Below are 18,288 nucleotides of genomic sequence, written 5' to 3' on the forward strand. Positions count from 1 at the left end.
TACATCCCCCAAAGGAATCATCTCAACGGGAGGTCATTCAGCCTGTGTAATCGAGTTAACCCACCTAGGGGTCCCAAAGTTCGGAGAGCGTCCAAAACCCGGCTAAGGGCTCTGATACCACGTTGAAACCTGGCAGCGGCGGCCCAGACTACTCACAAGGCAGCTGAGGTCACAGACCCGGACTTGTCTGCAGAGTCCCCCCCGCACCCAGCGGCGCGCAAATTGCCACGCGGACCCGAGTCCGGAGCGTCCTCGCCTTTGCGTTGGGTTTAACAGGCGCCTACGCGGCAAGTTCCTGGAGATGCCTGAGCGCACCCCTCAGCTCTTGGACTCCAGCCCAGCCTGGCTCTCCGGGGCGCCGCGCCCCAGCACAGCAGCCCGGGCTCGCTCCCGGCCTACGGATCTGCGCTCCCGACCTCACGCACCCTCTGCAGGGAGCCTGTGCGAGTCCCTAGTTCAGTCGCCGGGCCAAACTTGGGAGGAGCGCGCCCCGGGTTCCGGTGCTGTCCGGACCGCCCCATCCCTACCCGTCTCCCCCGCCACCCCCTCTGTCCGGGATCGCGCAAGCGCAGCCGGCCGGGAGTCCCGCCGCCGCCGGTCCCGAGCCTGCAGAAGCGCCCGAGCTGCCGCCGCCCCCGCCACCGTTCGCCATGGGTTCAGGTCCCCGGCTGCTGCCGCCTCTGGGGCTTTGCCTGTGGCTCTGCGTGCTTGTGCTTTCTGCGGGGGCCTCGGGCTCCTCGGGGGTCCGCAAGCGAGGCCCCACGGTGACGGCCAAGGTGACCGAGTGGAGGACGCACTTCCCCTCCTGTCGGGCAGAGGGATGGGGAGCTTTGGGGACTGGGATCCCTGTGTCGGGTAGCCGGGGGGGTGGGGGTGAGAGTGGGGGTTTGGGGAGGTGGGGTGGGGCAGAGGATGGGAGGCTGCGCTAGGCTGGTGCGAGGGGATCGCCTGCGCCGCGGTGGTGGAAGTGCTGGGGGGTGGGGGTGGGGTGTCACTCTCCCGGACGACTTGGGGGGGGGGGTGATGGCCCGAGCCCTAGACCGCCCCCGCCGCCGTTTGTTTGAACTTAACCTCCCAGGTCCGTGGTCCGAGGTGGCCAGCTCGGGGGTTAGGAGAAACTTCCGGAACCGGTGGGCCCTCTCTGCGGGGAGGAGACAGCCCGTGCACTTCCTTCGGCGGCGTGGCGGGGACTTGGGAGCTGAAGCAGGAAGAGTGCGGGAGGGACGGGGGCGGGAGGGGGAGACGTGCTCCGAGCGCAGAGGTGGCGAGGGGCGCCCGCCGGCCGACGTCGCCCAGCAGGGAGAGCCCAGCTCTAGCCCCTGCGCCGGCGGTGGGTGGTGTCCGGGCCGGCATCCCAGACCGTGCTCGGGAGAGCCTGCCCTCCTTCCTCTAGGAACTGGGTCCTCCCCTGGGGGAGAGCGGTGCGCTGGTAGACTTCAGCGGCTGGAGGGCAGCCCCTGGGCTTGGGATGGTGCTGGCAGGCAGAGGCAGCACTTGTGTGAGTGAGGCCGGCCTTTCTCTCTCGATTGAGGGGGTCGGGGGGTGGGGAATCTTCCAAACCTGCCAAGGACTGCCCTCATGGCTTCAGGTTTTTTTCCAGCATAGTTACCCAAGGTTAGAAGATAATGGCAGGGTGCAGGGAGAGACAGACGGAGGGGAAGGGAGGGGATGCTTTGGCTGTTTGTTAATTACTACTGCTAGAAAAACTTCGGGGCGGTAGTCTCTTGGAATCTGGAAGAAGGGGCCGCTCAAGCAGTCTTAACAACCAGCCCCGTGTTCCACCGTGGAAATGGTACTGTGGAACTAGTAGAACCCTTAAACCTACCGAAGACCCCACCTGAGAGGGGGCGAGGGGGTGTCCAAGGGGCTGGAAGGGGGTAAGTTCAGCCCAACATCTGATGTTCCCTGAGTGAACCACAAGGCCTTGGGGGGGAGGGGAGTGGCTGCCTGAGATAAACTTAGCCTGATTGTTCTCAGCGCAAATTCTACTCCCAGCCCCCTGATCTTTTGGGCTTACCTAGTTTTGGGAAGTGGCTTGTGCAGGCCACAGAGCTGAAGAAGGGGATGGGGGCTCTTCCAGTCTGCAAATATATTTGGGTCTCTTAGGATACGGCCATAAACATAAAACTGATGAAATTGTGAAATGATGAAGGAAATAAACGCCAATACAGATTGGGTGACATTTTAAAAAATACCTGAAGGATAAGAAATCCAGACTGGCAAAAACTTAGGGAGGCAAACTTAGTGCCTGTGCAAAGGCCTCCAGACCGGAAAGCCATCCTCCCAGTAAGAGGATGGATTGCCTGGGAAGCGTGGCTTCAGGGCAGGGATGAGAGGGGAGTGGCTCCAGATGAGGTTGGGGCTGAGCAGCAGCAAGATCCTGCAGGGCCTCAGAGGTCACACTTAGGAGTGTGGGTTTTGAGGCAATTAGTCTTATAAGTTGAGGTCTTATTCTAAGTGCAGTTAGAGCTGCCGAAGGGTTTCAAGCACAGGTTTGACAGGATCTCATATGTACTTTTAAACAATCACTGTGGTCGCTCAGTCTCCGGAGAGTGAACCGGGAGGCCAAGCTGGGCTCCATGCCAGAGTCCGATGGTGGTGGCTTGGATTAGGGCGGTAATGGGGGAAATGGGGAGCAAGGAGGGACTTGACATAGATTCTGGAGGTATCACAAGACTTGCTGACAGTTTAGATAGGGGGGAAAGGGGTAAAGGATTAGGATTGCCAGATAAAATGCAGGAGGCCCAGTTTGATGTGAATTCCAGATAAACAATGAAGAATTTCTTGGTGTGAGGGTGTCACCTGCAATATTTGGGAGCAAGCGTCACCTGGGCAGCTTTAAACCCACCGATGCAGAGCCGACCCCAAAGCAAGTCAGTCACCACCTCTGGGGGAGCCTGGGTTGGGACGCTAGAGGAGGGAGGGATGCAGGAGAGGAGGAAGCGGTGGCTGCGGGAGGGGAGCTTGGAGCATCTCAGCCCCTGGTGTAAGGTGCTGTCGCTGAGGAAGCTTCCAGGTGTTCTATTCTAGGATTATGTAGGCAAGTCTTCTTCAGGTTCCACTACCTGTTGAATTCATTACATTTTCAGGGAACTTTTTAAAGCAACAAGATCTACTGGAAAATGGAGACAGTAAACATGACTTCTCTGAGTGTGGAAAAGTAGATTAACTGGCCACTGCTCCACTGTTTTCTTTTCCCTAGCAGTCTTTTTTTTTTTTTTTTCCCCTCCGATTTCTGAAAACAGGAATCTGTAAATGAGGTGTGTGGTGCTGTCCGCCTGCGGGGCCCTTTAATGGCACTCACCTTGTCCCTGAATCCTGCTGTCAGGCCACTGCCTCAGCTTCCTGCCCAGCCGGAGAGGCTCAGGTGAGGGCTCTGGCTCATTGGCCTCCAAATCCACTGAAGTGGCCCTCGCAGCCCTGGGTTCTGTGCAGCCAGGCACCCAGAGTGTAGAAAGGAATGCCGCCCCCTTTCCAGCTGTACTCTTCACAGCGTGCTGGCACTTTCTACCTTGTGGCGTGGCCATGAGCCTAAGGCTGGGTGAGCTTGATCTTGGGCAGGTTACCTGATGTCTCAGGCTCTGGCTCCTCCTTTGTAAAACGGAGATGGAAATAATATCTGCTCATGAAAGTTTCGCATCCTGGATGTGAGAGAGCAGGTAAAGTGATTAGCTCTGATATGTGTTCCTGATTGGAGAGCTCCGTTGTTAGAGTTATTGGTGTTATTAATCCCCCTGCAGCAACGCAGGCCTGAAGGGACTTGTCTGTTTTACAGATGAGGACCAACAGCTCGAAGCCAGTTATCGGTGGAGCTGGGTTTCCTTGACATCGCAGCTCACTTTACTGTGGAGATGGGAGAGGATTAACCCTACAGGGGTTTGGGTCAGGCTACCTGAGTGCCTATTCACTCTTCCCTCCCCTCTCCCCACCTCCAGTGCCCCATGATTTTCAAATCACTTCCAAGGGCAGCTTCCAGCGGAAACAAGAAGTGACTGAGATGCCCACTCCTAAAGTGCAACCTGGGATCCAAGTCCCAACTCCAGGAAGCCTGCCCTGGTCCCCGCGGATAATCGGCACCTATAACCCTATTTTATCTGTATTCGTCTTCTGATAAAACTCTATTTTCCATTGTACTAAAGCTACTGGTATACGCGCTTTCTGTTCTATGGGCTTGGAAGCTCCATTTCCATTAGAGTTGGGAGAACTCTGCTATATTTTCTTTTTTGCTCTGAATGTTATATATTAAGGATGAGTTTTCTTTTTTTTAATAAATCTTTATTGTTCAGATTATTACAATTGTTCCTCTTTTTTCCCCCCATAGCTCCCCTCCACCAGGTTCCTACCCCACCCTCTGCCCTTACCTCCTCCTGCACTGTCCTCATCCATAGGTGTACGCTTTTTGTCCAGTCTCTTCCCGCACCCCCTACTCCCCTTTTCCCCTAGAATTGTCAGTCTGCACCCTTTCTATGCCCCTGATTCTATTATATTCACCAGTTAATACTGTTCATCAGATTTTTTATTCCCTTGGTTTTTAGATTCACTTGTTGATAGATACGTATTTGTTGTTCATAATTTTTATCTTATCTTTTTCTTCTTCTTTCTCTTCTTAAAGAATACCTTTCAGCATTTCATATAATGCTGATTTGGTGGTGATGAACTCCTTTAGTTTTTTCTTATCTGTGAAGCTCTTTATCTGACCTTCAATTCTGAATGATAGCTTTGCTGGGTAGAGTAATCTTGGTTGTAGTTTCTTGCTATTCATCACTTTGAATATTTCTTGCCATTCCCGTCTGGCCTGCGTAGTTTCTGTTGAGAAATCAGCTGACAATCGTATGGGTGCTCCCTTGTAGGTAACTGTTTTTCTCTTGCTGCTTTTAAGATTCTCTCTTTGTCTCTTGCTCTTGGCATTTTAATTATGATGTATCTTGGTGTGGTCCTCTTTGGATTCCTTTTGTTTGTGGTTCTGTGCACTTCCTAAACTTGTAAGTCTATTTCTTTCACCAGGTGGGGGAAGTTTTCCGTCACTATTTCTTCAAATAGGTTTTTAGTATCTTGCTCTCTCTCTCCTTCTGGGACCCCCATAATTCTGATGTTGGTATGCTTAAAGTTGTCCCAGAGGCTTCTTACACTATCTTCAACTTTTTGGATTCTTTTTTCTTTTTGCTTTTCCGGTTGAGTGTTTTTGCTTCTTTGTATTCCAAATCTTTGACTTGGTTCTTGCAATCCTCTAGTCTGCTTTTAGGTCTCTGTATAATATTTTTTATTTCAGTCAGTGTAAGCTTAATTTCTAGTTGATTCTTTTTCATATCTTCAAAGGTCTCGTTAAATTTATTGGCCTTTTCTAGGAAATTCTTGAAAAACCTTATAACCGTGGTTTTGAACTCTATATCCAGGCATTTACTTTCCTCCATTTCCTTCCTTTGTGACCTGCCTCTTTGTCTCTGCATTTTGGCTGCTTCCCTGAGTTGATGGAGTGGTTTTGTGTGCTAGGTGTCCTAGCAGGACCCAGTGGCTCAGCCTCCCCAGTTACCTGAGGTGGACACTCTTGGTGCACCCCTTTGTGGACTGTGTGTGCAGTCTTGTTGTAGTTAAGCCTAGATTGTTGTTAGTGTAACTGGGGGGAGTTGACCTCCAGGCCAATTGGCTGTGAGGATCAGCTGTGTATCCGCTGGGAGAGCTTCTATGCTCAGCTTGGATGGGGCGGAGTCTCAGGGCTGAGCAGACAGCCTTGGTTTCCCGTCAGCCCCGCCCTACAAGGCCCCTGTGTCTCAGTGTCCCGCAGCAATGGCTGCACGCACCTCTGAGAGAAGGCTGCCCTTGTGTTTCGCCCGCTGCCAGACAGTCCAGTTTCTCCCAGAATGAGTCTGGGTACCCAAAGTCTCACCTGGAACTGGATTTCAGTGCAGTCAGGAGGTTTTGTTTCCCTCTCGAACGAGAAAGCTAGCTGCACGCTTGCTGCCCGCCTTCTCCAAGCGCCGCGAGTAAGCTAGCTGCGTATTCAGCTGCCCACCCTTTCCACGCATGCGGGTCTCTGCACCTCTGTCCTCCACAGCTCCTCTGGGTCTCAGTGTCCTTTTCTCTTTCCTTCTAGTTGTAGAATTTCCTCTCAGCCAGCTTTCCAGTGGTTCTGGATGATGTCCGCTCTGTCTTCCAGTTGCAGTTTTGAAATTGTTGTGCAAGGCAGCAGTATAGGTGTTTACCTATGCCGCCGTCTTGGTTTCTCTCCAAGGATGAGTTTTCTGAGTGGTTCTGGGTGTCTGCTATATTTTCTTGCTATCCATCACTCATGAAGTTAAAGGATACTGCAGTTTGGGAGAAAATTTGTATTAATTTAGGGCATCCCCAAAAATGTATACACACACTTTCAATAACTATAAAGGCAGTGTTTATTAAAATACATTTGATTTTTAAAATTGAGCTATCAGCTGTTACAGTGTGTGTACATTTTTGGGGGACCCCCTGTATGTGTGCTAAGCTGAGTGTAAGACAGTAAGATTTTTACTATTATGCTGGATGAAAAGCACTTCTCATCTCAGGCTCCCCAGATTTTATTTTCTTTGATTGCTAAACATTCACGGGCTTTATTTGCTCCGCTTTATTTTAAAAGTCTGGCAGGCTTTTCTAGTACCGTATACAGTATTTCTTTAAAATTATGTGCCTGATTCTTTTCCCAGTGCTACTTCGTTATAGCCCCTGAAAGAATTTACTCCTTGGCTTGGAAATCCTTTTAGAGTGACTAGCTCTGCAAGACCAGGCTCACGTGTGGGTTAACTCAGCCTCATTGCATTGCTCTCCTCTACATCTTTGCCTCAGCTCAAGGTCTTCTGTGCATGCTTACAGTTACACTGGATAAATACTAACACAGTGTTTGCTGCTTTGCCATGTGAAAATTGTAAAACACCACGTGGAACACTAAATATCACATCACTCACGGCAGACGAGCTGATGCATTGGCAGAAGCTCTTATCTTGAACTGAAGGTGGACAGTCTTTACTTCATGATTTTTCTCAACTATAAGACATCCTTTTTCTTTGACAACCCTTCTTATATTTTTTAAAGCCATCTCTTGAATGTCTTTTTTCCCCATTCATTCAAACATTAAATTGGTTCCTATAATCTAACCTCGCTAATAGAATGCCCTTCGACTCCATGGCCTTTTCAAGTGTTCTGTCTCAGAATCATCTTCACACAGTGATTTGTGAAGCAAAATGTATATAATTTCATTTCAGATGAAAGGTGTGTTTTTTTTTTAAAGTCCAAGAGAACCTTTAAAGTTTATTTGCAAAAAGAGCAGCTCACACTTACCTCTGGATAGGCGTTTTTTTCTGTCCTAAAATGTTGGGACAGTAAAAGAACACATGTTACTTGCGTAACATGTCGAAGTATGTCAAACTTGTGGCTTGTGGGCCACTAAACGAGGCATGCGGCCCGCCAGCTGCACGTGTAACATGCTTAGAAAAGGTTTTGTCAGGACCTGAGTGTAACTTTTGCTGTACTTTGGGCGAGGCTGGGGACCTGGTGCCTTACTGTGCTTGGGAATGAGCAGCCGGCCTTTGGGAGGACTGCCGTGCGATTGGATCATCTTCTGCAGTCCCCTTGGCTGCAGATGTCTATTGAGAACTCACTGGGAATGTGGCACTGTCTGAAGTTCCAAAAATTAAATCTGGATGGCTAGCCTGTTCATCTCCTCACCCATTTTTCTTCTTCTGCCAAGATGAGAGAAGAAACCTTTCAGAAGAGAAAGTTTCCACTCTAACCTTCACCCACAAACTGGGAAACAGGAAGTAGCAGCAGTGCTTGTCTGGGTGTGTGGGGAAGTGGAATTCTTGAAGACTTTACTGGCCGACTCTGACAGGATTGAGTCAAATGTGAAACCCAGTACCTACCACAGTGTCTGGCCCTTAGGTGGTGCTCAATAAATGTTTGTTGAATGAATATGTGCGAGCAAAGTACATCCAAAACATGGAAATCGAGTTCCTTTAACGTATATCATGCTCCTTCATGACCCCTCCGTAAAACACTGGTGGGCGGGGCTTTCGGATGTGGATCCATTCACAGATTTTCATCTTCACTTACCTTGTATACACGGCGTTTCCACATAACCTTCTGCTCTGCCTTTCAACCACACGCAGGTTTTCTTTGATGTGAGGATCGGAAACAAAGACGTTGGCAGGATAGTGATTGGCCTCTTTGGAAAAGTCGTGCCCAAGACTGTGGACAATTTTGTCGCTTTGGCCACAGGGGAGGTATGTCTCAGCTTATTTCCTTTGTGCACAGATTGGATCTTCCTTCTCTTAAGTCAAGATAAAGATGTCTTCTGGGAAAAAAGCATTTAATTAGTAGGTCAGGTGGACCTGAGACATCTTGCAATATTTTACCTCACTTATGTATGAAATCTGTATTCCTCAGGCCCTCGGTGTCCTTGGGCTTCTAGAAATCGAGGGGAAACCGTCATCAAGTGAAAATGCAGATTGCTCTCCTTTTAGTTCTTCCCATTAATACTTTACTTCCATGGCTTGTTTGTTTACTTATATTTATTGATTTGATCAGTTAATGATGATTTCTAACAGTGAATTATTGCAGAGGCCTAATCAAGTTCTGTAGGTATTTTGTATAATTTTCTCGTTTTGTTATTTTTAGATAAACACTGGGGTTTATCTTTCAGTATGGGTTATATCTACTTGTATATTCAATTGACATAATCTCTTTAGAAAGGATATGGATATAAAGGAAGCAAATTTCATCGTGTCATCAAAGATTTCATGATTCAAGGAGGAGACTTCACCAATGGGGATGGCACTGGCGGTAAATTGTCTTTTGTATTTTTCCTTTTCCACTTAACAAACTGAAACCTAACATTAAGCCAGTGTATTCACCCAGTATATTGAGTTCTAAGATTTAAGGAACAAAGCCATAAAGACCACCAAATGAATTCTTTAGGAAGGATAAAGTTTTGGGGGCCAAATGTTGGTAGGGATGAATGAGCAAGGCCTTCTAATTTTAAATAGTATTACTTTGGTATTCATTATCTTCCCTTGGTGGAAATATGTCCATTTAGTAGACTATTTAGCAGTTCTTAAAATGCTAGACTACTGGTATGTAGCAGAAAGCTGTCTGCCACAGGAAGGGAAGGCGGAATATAACACTGTGTTTATGGGGGTAGCAGCTGGCTACAAATTGGATGTTGGGAGGAGGACTGGGGGCATCATTTTAGAAGGACGAGATTGGCATTTAGATGGCAGGATTACAGGTGAATTTATCCCCTTCTCTCAAAATTCTTTCATTTCATTGTCAGCTTTTTTAATAATAAAAACTTAATAGGTGAGTTGTCAAAATTATAATATAAATTAATTTTTATAAATAAAGTTAGAGTTCTATGAAGTACAACTAATTAAATTTATAGACTTTCATATCTCCCTGACCATTGTTTCTGATGGAGGATTCCAGTTACCCAGCTCCCTGGACTATTTTCCTTCAGAAAAATAGTGAGTTCATTTCCTGAATACACGTGGTACATACGACATAGAATTTAAATTTACTTCAGACTTTTAATTATCAAATGCCAGTTTTGGTGGATATTAAACTGCTAACTTTTTCAAGAAACCTAGGCCATTTTCCAGCACTATTGCTAATTGTACGTTTATTGCAATGGCTTCTTTATAACAAAATGCCTACCATTACATGCTTGGACTTGCCAGGCACTTCAGGAAGATTACCTTTAGCCCTTGCAAAAATGCTGCAAGCTGCGGGGATGGAGCAGGTAACTTGGGTAAATGGGGTTGGTGAGGACACGCAGGGAAGGGATCCCAGCTGCTGTGGAGCTGGGTCTCACTGGAAAAGCCTGCAGCTCAAGGATGAGCAACCCTCTGGCCCTCCCCGCACCATCCCCTCCTGGATGACATCCCACTATCCTCCCCAAGGGCCCAGCAGGAATGGTGACTGAGCTTTACTGTGTCTCCTTTTCTATGTTTTTCTTTCTCACTGCCTTCCCTGCCCAGTGTGTGTGTGTGTGTGTGTGTGTGTGTGTGTGTGTGTGTGTGTGTGTGTGTACACGCGCGCGCACGCTCGGCGTGCAGGTGCAAGTGTGTACATACATGAGTTGAGTTAACATTCTCTGAGTTTGGGAGATAGGACCTGGTGGATCACTTAATTTAGCCTAAACTCCTCTGTGGGCAGAGTTTTCCTGCCAGGTCACCTCATATGTCACTGATCAACCAGCTTGCCTTTGATATCCACTTCTGGTCCTAACTAAGCCGGGATTTTAGGGCTGGCAGTGGATGGAGAGGGAGCCCTGCAGAAGGGGAGAGGGTGAGCATGACAGGCACTCACGGTGTTGGAGGATGGAGCACATACTTCTCATGGTCTGTGCCTTCGTTTTATGGGGAAAATGTGTTCTGCTCTACCTGCTGCTTTGCTAGAACGCCAGCCCATGTGCCTGCCTTTGGTCGTTCTGTTCAGGTTGGATCACTGGGTGTTCCCAATCGCCATCACCCTCTGTATTTTGACGAGCCTGACGTCATTGTGCCTAATGACTTCCAGGCTGGCTGCTCTTGCTCTCAGTGCCGAGGCAGCAAAGAGCACCTGCTTTAGAATCAGAAAGCCAGGTGGTCAAGTTCTGTCCTGCTGTTTTCAAGTTTTGTAACCTGGGTTTCTCATTGCAAACCAGGATTGGGAGTACCTATTCTATGGGTTGTTGTGAGAATTAGCTAAGGGTATTGAGTGCTTAGTGTGCCCTGGTTGGATGCTGAGGTAGGAGAGACCCAGGAGAGGGTACCCTGGACCTCAGGACAGAGATTGAGCCACCTTTCAATCTGGCTTTACTATTGCCCTTCAATTACTTCTCATTTTTACGGTGAAATCACTGAACTAGTTGGTCAGGGTTTGGCCCTTGGTTTGAGGCCAGAGGGTATGCTGCCTTCCTGTGTCAAATTTAAGGCTTTTGTTTGTGTATGTTGGTTTCAGTCCCCAGTGCCCTGCTTCCTTAAGGAGTTTTTTTATGCTCCCTTTCATTTCTCCTTATGTTTTACCATCTTCTCCCCATTTCCCACTCTTATCGGGTCCTCTTTACCAATTCTACTAAAACCTTATGTTTCCCTTTGAAGAACTGGCTTTCGTATAACATCTGTTGAATCTCCCCTTTCTTGTTCTGTCTCACCAGGTATAAGCATTTACGGTGAGACATTTCCAGATGAGAACTTCAAACTGAAGCATTATGGCATTGGGTGGGTCAGCATGGCCAATGCCGGGCCTGACACCAATGGCTCTCAGTTCTTCATCACCTTGACCAAGCCCTCCTGGTTGGACGGCAAACATGTGGTATTTGGAAAAGTCATCGATGGCATGGTAACTTGATATATTATTTTCCTCATTCAAAGCTTTATATTTATAATGAGTATTTTCAGTGAGTATTTTAATGGTGCTTGTTAGAGATCCATTATTATAAGAGGCTGACTGGCCTTTTCAGGGGCGAATAAATTATAAATGGTTTGGCATTTTAATTGTTAGGAGCATTGGGGCAGAAGCTGAGGACTTGACATGGAGAAGTTGAGTACTTAAGTTAATATATCTCACTACTTGTTATAAATGGAAAAACTAGGGCCCTGTGTGTGCATACAACGGAATATTGTTCAGCCATAAAAAGGAAGGAAATCCTGTCTCATGCTACAACATGGATGAAACTTGAGAATGTTAAGTGAAATAAGCCAGTCATAAAGAGACTGTATGAATCTCCTTATATGAGGTGGTATCTAAAGAAGTCAAACACATAGGAACATAAAGTAGAATAGTGGTTGCCAGGGGTCATGGGGAAGAGGAAATTGGGAGTTAATGTTCAATGGGTATACAGTTTCAGTTTTGCAAGACGAAGGAGTTCTGGAGATTAGTTGCACTACAATGTGAATGTATTTAACAATACTGAACTTGACTCTTAGGATAGGATGGTAAATATTACATTATGTGTTTCTTACCACAACTAAAAAAAAACAAACAAACCCTAGCTCCCCATGTGGTTCAGTCCAGACACAAGTCACCTTTAGAGACACACAGTATAGCATTCAATATTACTAAAGAGAATTCAAATTTATGCTGCTGACTCAAAAAATATCAAAGGCGTCCAATTCATAATCCATAGGAACACTTCTTAAAGTCCTCATTCTTTTCTACTTTCAATATTTCTTCTCCTTAACAACTGCCCAAAGTAGCTCTCTCAACTCCTGGCTATTGTAAGGTCTGCCCAACCCAACCCTGGACCTTCCTTGTCTTCTTCCATATTTCATTTTGTTTTGTTTTCCTGTGAGTTGTTCTGCCTCCCTCATCCAAACCTAAATTAACCAGTCTCACTCATTGCAATTCTTCCACAACTTCCACCTGCTATTCTGATTCTACCCAACAGAAAGCCAGAAGTGAGCTGGCCGACTCAGAAGCTCCTTTACAAGGAAAGGAAGTGCCCAACCTGAGCTGTCAAAGATAGAATTCTCATTAGCAAGTGGGATGAGAGGGGAATAGGGCAAATACATATCCCTTAACATGTCACTTCACATCCCATCACAATAAAGGACATGCCTATGTTCTCATGAGCCATAATTGCCCTGAAAAGAATATAGTCTTTTCTTTTTCAAATATGTTTTTTATTGACTTTTTAGAGAAAGAGGAAGGAAGAGGGAAAGACAGAGAGAGAAACATGGATGTGAGAGAGAGACATCCATCAGCTGCCTCCTGCACGCCCCCTACTAGGAATTGAGCCTGAAACCCAGGCATGTGCCCTTACATGAATCGAACTAGTGACCTTTTGGTACATGGGACAATGCTCAACCAACTGAGCCACACAGGCCAGAATCTAGTCTTAATGATAATGAATATCATCACTCTTCAAGTCTCCGATTGAATTTTGCTTTTGAATGAGCTAAACATGGGCATGCATGTGTTAAAGGAGTTTGGGTGTTTGACTACTGGGCCTAACCAGGTTCTAAATAGTTTAAATATAAACTGATTTATTCACCCATTCAATGAATATTTTTTAATGCAACATCATGCTAAGCTGTAAGAAAACTGAAGAGTACAGGTTTTGGGTGCTCTTCTTCTGGTCATGGTTTTTCTTCCAGTCTTCTAGGTCTTATGTCTTATTGCTCTAATTGAAACAACAATTTCCTTCTATCTGTTGGTATGCCTCCTAGGAGACCTGCTGCCTGGTCTTAGAGGAAAAGTCCTTAATATTTTATGGGTTATAAACTTTTTTTAAAATTTTATTTTATTGCTTAAAGTATTACAAAGAGTATTACATATGTCTCCTTCCCCCCCCATTGACCTTTCCCCAGCCTCCCCTACTCCCCAGTATCTTGCATCCATTGGTTATGCTTATATGCATGCATACAAGTCCTTTGGTTGATCTCTTACCTCCCCCCACCCTGCAGCGCTTCCCTGCCTTCCCGCTGTAGTTTGATAGTCTGTTCGATGCTGCTCTGCCTCTGTATCTATTTTTGTTCATCAGTTTATAATGTTCTTTGTTATCCATAAATGAGTGAGATCTTGTGGTATTTTTCTTTCATTAACTGGCTTATTTCACTTAGCAAAATGCTCTCCAGTTTCATCCATGCTGTTGCAAATGGTAAGAATTCCTTCTTTTTTTTTACAGCAGCGTAGTATTCCATTGTGTAGATGTAACACAGTTTTTTAATCCATTCATTGCTGATGGGCATTTAGGCTGTTTCCAAATCTTAGCTATTGTAAATTGTGCTGCCATGAACATAGGGGAGCATATTTCCTTTCTGATTGGTGTTTCTGTTGTCTTGGGATATATTCCTAGAAGTGGGATTACTGGGTCAAATGCAAGTTCCATTTTTAATTTTTTGAGGAAACGTCATACTGTTTTCCACAGTGGCTGCACCAGTCTGCATTCCCACCAGCAGTGCATGAGGGTTCCTTTTTCTCCGCATCCTCGCCAGCACTTGTCAGTTTGTTGATTTGTTGATGATAGCCATTCTGACAGGTGTGAGATGGTACCTCATTGTCGTTTTGATTTGCATCTCTCGGATGATTAGTGACTTTGAGCATATTTTCATATGTCTCTTGGCTTTCTGAATGTCCTCTTTCGAAAAGTGTCTATTTAGGTCCTTTGCCCATTTTTTTGATTGGATTGTTCATCTTTCTTTTGTTAGGTTGTATGAGTTCCCTGTAAATGTTGGAGATTAAACCCTTGAAAAACTAATGAAGACCATAGACTTTCTCTCCGGGGGGGGGGGAGGGGGGGGGGGGGGGAAGTGTGTGTATGTTTTATACAGTTTCAGGAAATGGAGGGAATCTCCTGAATTCCATCCTTTGATTCTCCAAAGATCATCTGGGTTGTATTAACAAAGTCACCAAGATGATCTCTAGACCTCACCTCAGAGCTACAGCAGAACCTCCAGAGGTGGGCCCACAAATGAGCATTTTTAAATTGTGGCAAAATATACATAAGACGGGAATTTCCATTTTAACCATTAAATAAGCATTCTTTTAAAAAGTGCCATAGGTTATTTGGATGTGTAGTCGCTGTGTTAGGTACACATGTGTGCGCGCACACAGTCTATTTAGAAATATATATTATTAGAAGAATGCTGGCCTTTTATCTTAAACCGATCTAAGTCAGCCAGAGGTTGCAATGTCCAAGGCACTCAGACACTCTGTTGCTACTTGTGTCTCCACCGTGTTTGGGAAACACCAGGAGCTGGCTTCCCCAGTCCTTGGCCAGGCCTCCCTCCTTTAGTGTGGCACGAGGTGGTATGTGGGCCTGTGCACCACTGTGGCATTGGGGTTACATTAGTGTTAGACTCAACTATGGGTTAATGGTTTGGGTCAGGTGTTGTTTTTCAAAAAAAATATTTTTATTGATTTCAGAGAGGGAGAGAGAGAGAAACATCAGTGATAAGAGAAACACTGATTGGCTGCCTCCTGCACATCCCCTACTGGGGATAGAGTCCACAACCCACAACCTGCAACCTGGACATGTGCCCTGACCAGAAATGGAATCTGCCCTCCTGATTAATGGGTTGATGCTCAACCACTGAGCTACACCAGCCAGGCGACTTGGTCATTTTTTTAAATGGGAAAACCCAAAGCAAGCTCTCCTTCTAAATCTGGCCCATTTGATGATGCCTGGACCTATGACAGATGGAGTTGAAATGGACTCAAACTCCACGTTTACTGTTACTTAGGGTTATAACGAGTGGAAATATCTTTAATTAGATATAGGTGTTTACAAAAATAGCTAATTTTTTTTCAGAAAATAAAATGCAAATAAAAAGAAATGAGGAAATAGATAAATATGTTCTCTAATAGTAAGGCAGTCGGTCAGTTTTATTCTTTAACTAGAGGCCCGGTACATGAAAATTCATGCACTGGAGGGAGGGTCCCTCAGCCTGGCCTGCCCCCTCTCACAGTCCGGGAGCCCTCAGGGGTGGGAGGTGACCCGGCGATCAGGGGAAGGCGATGCTCCCATCACACCTTTGCTGCTGCCACTGCCGGCAGCGCAAGCCTCGGCCGGCCCTGGTTACCTGAGCCTCGGGCAGCCCTGGGCAGCTGGGCAGCCGCCATCCAAGGCTTGCTTGCACCTCGGGCCAGCCCTGGGTGGCTGGGCAGCCACCATCTGAAGCTTGCCTGTGCCTTGGGCCAACCTTGGGCGGCTGGGCAGCTGCCATCTGAGGCTTGCCTGCACCTTGGGCCAACCCTGGGTGACTGGGGGGCTGAGGGAACTGGGGAACTCCAGAGGCAGGCGTGAACGGCCAGACTGCCTGGGGGCAGGCCCAGCCATGCCGTGCGCCTGCCGCCCCAGCGGGGCTGAGGGGACTTGGCACCGCCATCTTTGAGGGCGTAGCAGTCAATTAACATATTCCCTCCTTATTGGCTGTGGGCATCACCATCTTTGTGAGGGTGTGATGGTCAATTAGCATATTCCCTCTTTATTAGATAGGATATATAAATTTCCTGAATATTCTAAGTTTTCCATAGTTAGCTTGTATGGTTTTGTTATCATAGGAAAAAAAAAACTTACTTCCCACTTGGGCTTTTAGACTTGGCATTGATTTCACTTTTGATTGCCATACTTGCTGGTCAGAAATGAACCTTGTGTCTGCTTTTCTCTCACCAGACAGTGGTCCACTCCATAGAACTTCAGGCAACTGATGGTCACGACCGCCCACTCACCGACTGCTCCATCGTCAACAGTGGCAAGATAGACGTGAAAACACCCTTTGTGGTTGAGGTCCCCGACTGGTGATGCATCTGGCAGGAAACAAGGAACATACTCTATCAGGGTGTGTGTGCATGCGTGCGTGCGTGCATGCATGTGGGTCTTTTGATTCTTCAAAGTTACTGTTTTGCTTTGTCTTTCTACTCTCTTCTGTTTTCCACTCCAGATCACAGGAGAGTTATAAAAATCAACCAAAGTTTATTTTGCATGAATTTTGTTAAATCACTTGTTTAGGGACTTTTTACTTAAAAGACATATCCCCTTCCTTCAATGGTGCTATTTTTAAACTAGAAAACTTTGTATTTGCTATTTTCTTTGGAAAAACACAATCATTATTTTGCTGAATTAACTGTGATCCCCACGCTAGGTGATACTGAAGATTCGTCAGGAAAAGATGGGGACGTGAAGTGTATTATTTTGTATTTAAACAATTCGTTTTAGGTAAAGGGAGATTTGATTAGTATAATCTGATATATGTCATAGGAACCTTTACCTGATGCAGGGTGCTTTGATGTTCTCTGTATTAAATACTTTTTATATAGATCAACTCTTTTTGCAAGACTTTTTATTAAATTAAAAATTATTTAAAATTTAATGTACAAAAACATACATACTCTGTTAACAATTAACGGATTGGAGAGGGTTCTATAAGTCAGAGTACTAAAATAATGTAATAATTTGGGGTGAGGATGCCCAGAAATGATGCCCATCCACATTCCAAATACTTGAACCGATTAGTCCCCAATTTTTACTAAATGCAACGTTTTCAGAAAGGTCCCTTGAGTCCAGTGGCAACAAAAAGGAATCTTTTTTACTTAAATGAGCTGAGAAAGTAAAATCCTGTTGGGGCCTTATTGTGACACTCCTGGCTGTAATGGCCTGTGCCTGCTCGTTCACATGGGAATGGTATCTTGTTAGAAAATAGCCTATTGCTTCTTCTCTGGGTCCCATGCAGTGAAGGTCCAAAAAAAGTCCATCTCTTGAGCTGCATTATAAGAAAATGGCTTCAAAGAGAGATGAGAGGAAATGCGCACTCCAACTCTCCAACTGCTGATGGGGAAGGGAGGGCGGGGGGGTAATCCCCACAGCTCTCTGGAGAAGCCAGGGGGGCAGTGATGTTCCAGTGGCCAAGGAAGGCCTCCTGCGGGCACATTGGAGCTGAGGGCTGAAGAAGGAAGAGCAGGCGGTGGGCAGGCAGGACCTGCATTCAGGCCTGCTAGGCAGAGAGGGAAGGGTGAGGATCCTGAGGTGAGAGGGAGTGGGCTCCCTCCAGGGCCGAAGCCAAAGCCAGCATGTTGCATCCTGAGAGGTCAGAGGAGTCAGGCTGAGACTGGGTCATGTCGGGCCTTGGGGCCAGAGTAGTCACAGTGTAACGGGGAGGTACCAGTTTAAGCTGGGGAGGGGCATGATGTGGTCTGCATTGGACAAAGATTATTTTTAAAGGGAACTGAAGTGCATATCAAGAAACGCAAAACACTCCTAACCTTTGAAGTCCCAGTCCTGGGAATTTGATTTAGAAAGTGATCTGAAGTTGTGTTGGGTGTCATCCAGTCCCGTGTTCCGGGATGGCCCCCCATTCTCTTTGGGGGATCACACCATTCCCTCAAGCATTTCTTGTCCTTGGTGTAGGCTGACCCTATGGATAAGTATGTACCTAGCCTGGCCAACTCATTCATTAACTCTTTTTTAAAAAAATATATATTTTATTGATTTTTTACAGAGAGGAAGGTAAAGGGATAGAGAGTTAGAAACATCAATGAGAGAGAAACATCAATCAGCTGCCTCTTGCACACCCCCCACTGGGGATATGCCCGCAACCAAGGTACATGCCCTTGACTGGAATCGAACCTGGGACCCTTCAGTCTGCAGGGCGATGCTCTATCCACTGAGCCAAACCGGTCAGGGCTCATTCATTAACTCGTGATACATATTTACTGAGGGCTGAATAGAGTTGCAGTGTCGGCCCTCATGGTTCCCAGGGGAGGAGACAAGTAACTCACATGTATGCCACAGGAACATACAGCAGAGCATCAGGTAGCAATAAATCTATGAAGAGAAATGGAGCA

At 46.5% G+C, this 18,288-nt stretch overlaps 1 protein-coding gene across 1 annotated transcript; it reads left to right on the plus strand.

Moving 5' to 3' along the window:
- The first annotated feature begins 561 nt into the window (after nucleotides 1–561).
- On the plus strand, nucleotides 562–16,769 carry PPIC (peptidylprolyl isomerase C). The gene is made up of 5 exons (XM_008141343.3): nucleotides 562–776; nucleotides 8,133–8,246; nucleotides 8,712–8,805; nucleotides 11,159–11,343; nucleotides 16,121–16,769. The coding sequence occupies exons 1-5, from the start codon at nucleotides 651–653 to the stop codon at nucleotides 16,247–16,249; spliced, it is 648 nt and encodes a 215-aa protein (XP_008139565.1). The 5' UTR covers nucleotides 562–650; the 3' UTR covers nucleotides 16,250–16,769.
- Nucleotides 16,770–18,288: the final 1,519 nt, after the last annotated feature.

The sequence above is a fragment of the Eptesicus fuscus genome, chromosome 4 (assembly GCF_027574615.1).
Source record: "Eptesicus fuscus isolate TK198812 chromosome 4, DD_ASM_mEF_20220401, whole genome shotgun sequence".
Taxonomy (NCBI): Eukaryota; Metazoa; Chordata; class Mammalia; order Chiroptera; family Vespertilionidae; genus Eptesicus; species Eptesicus fuscus.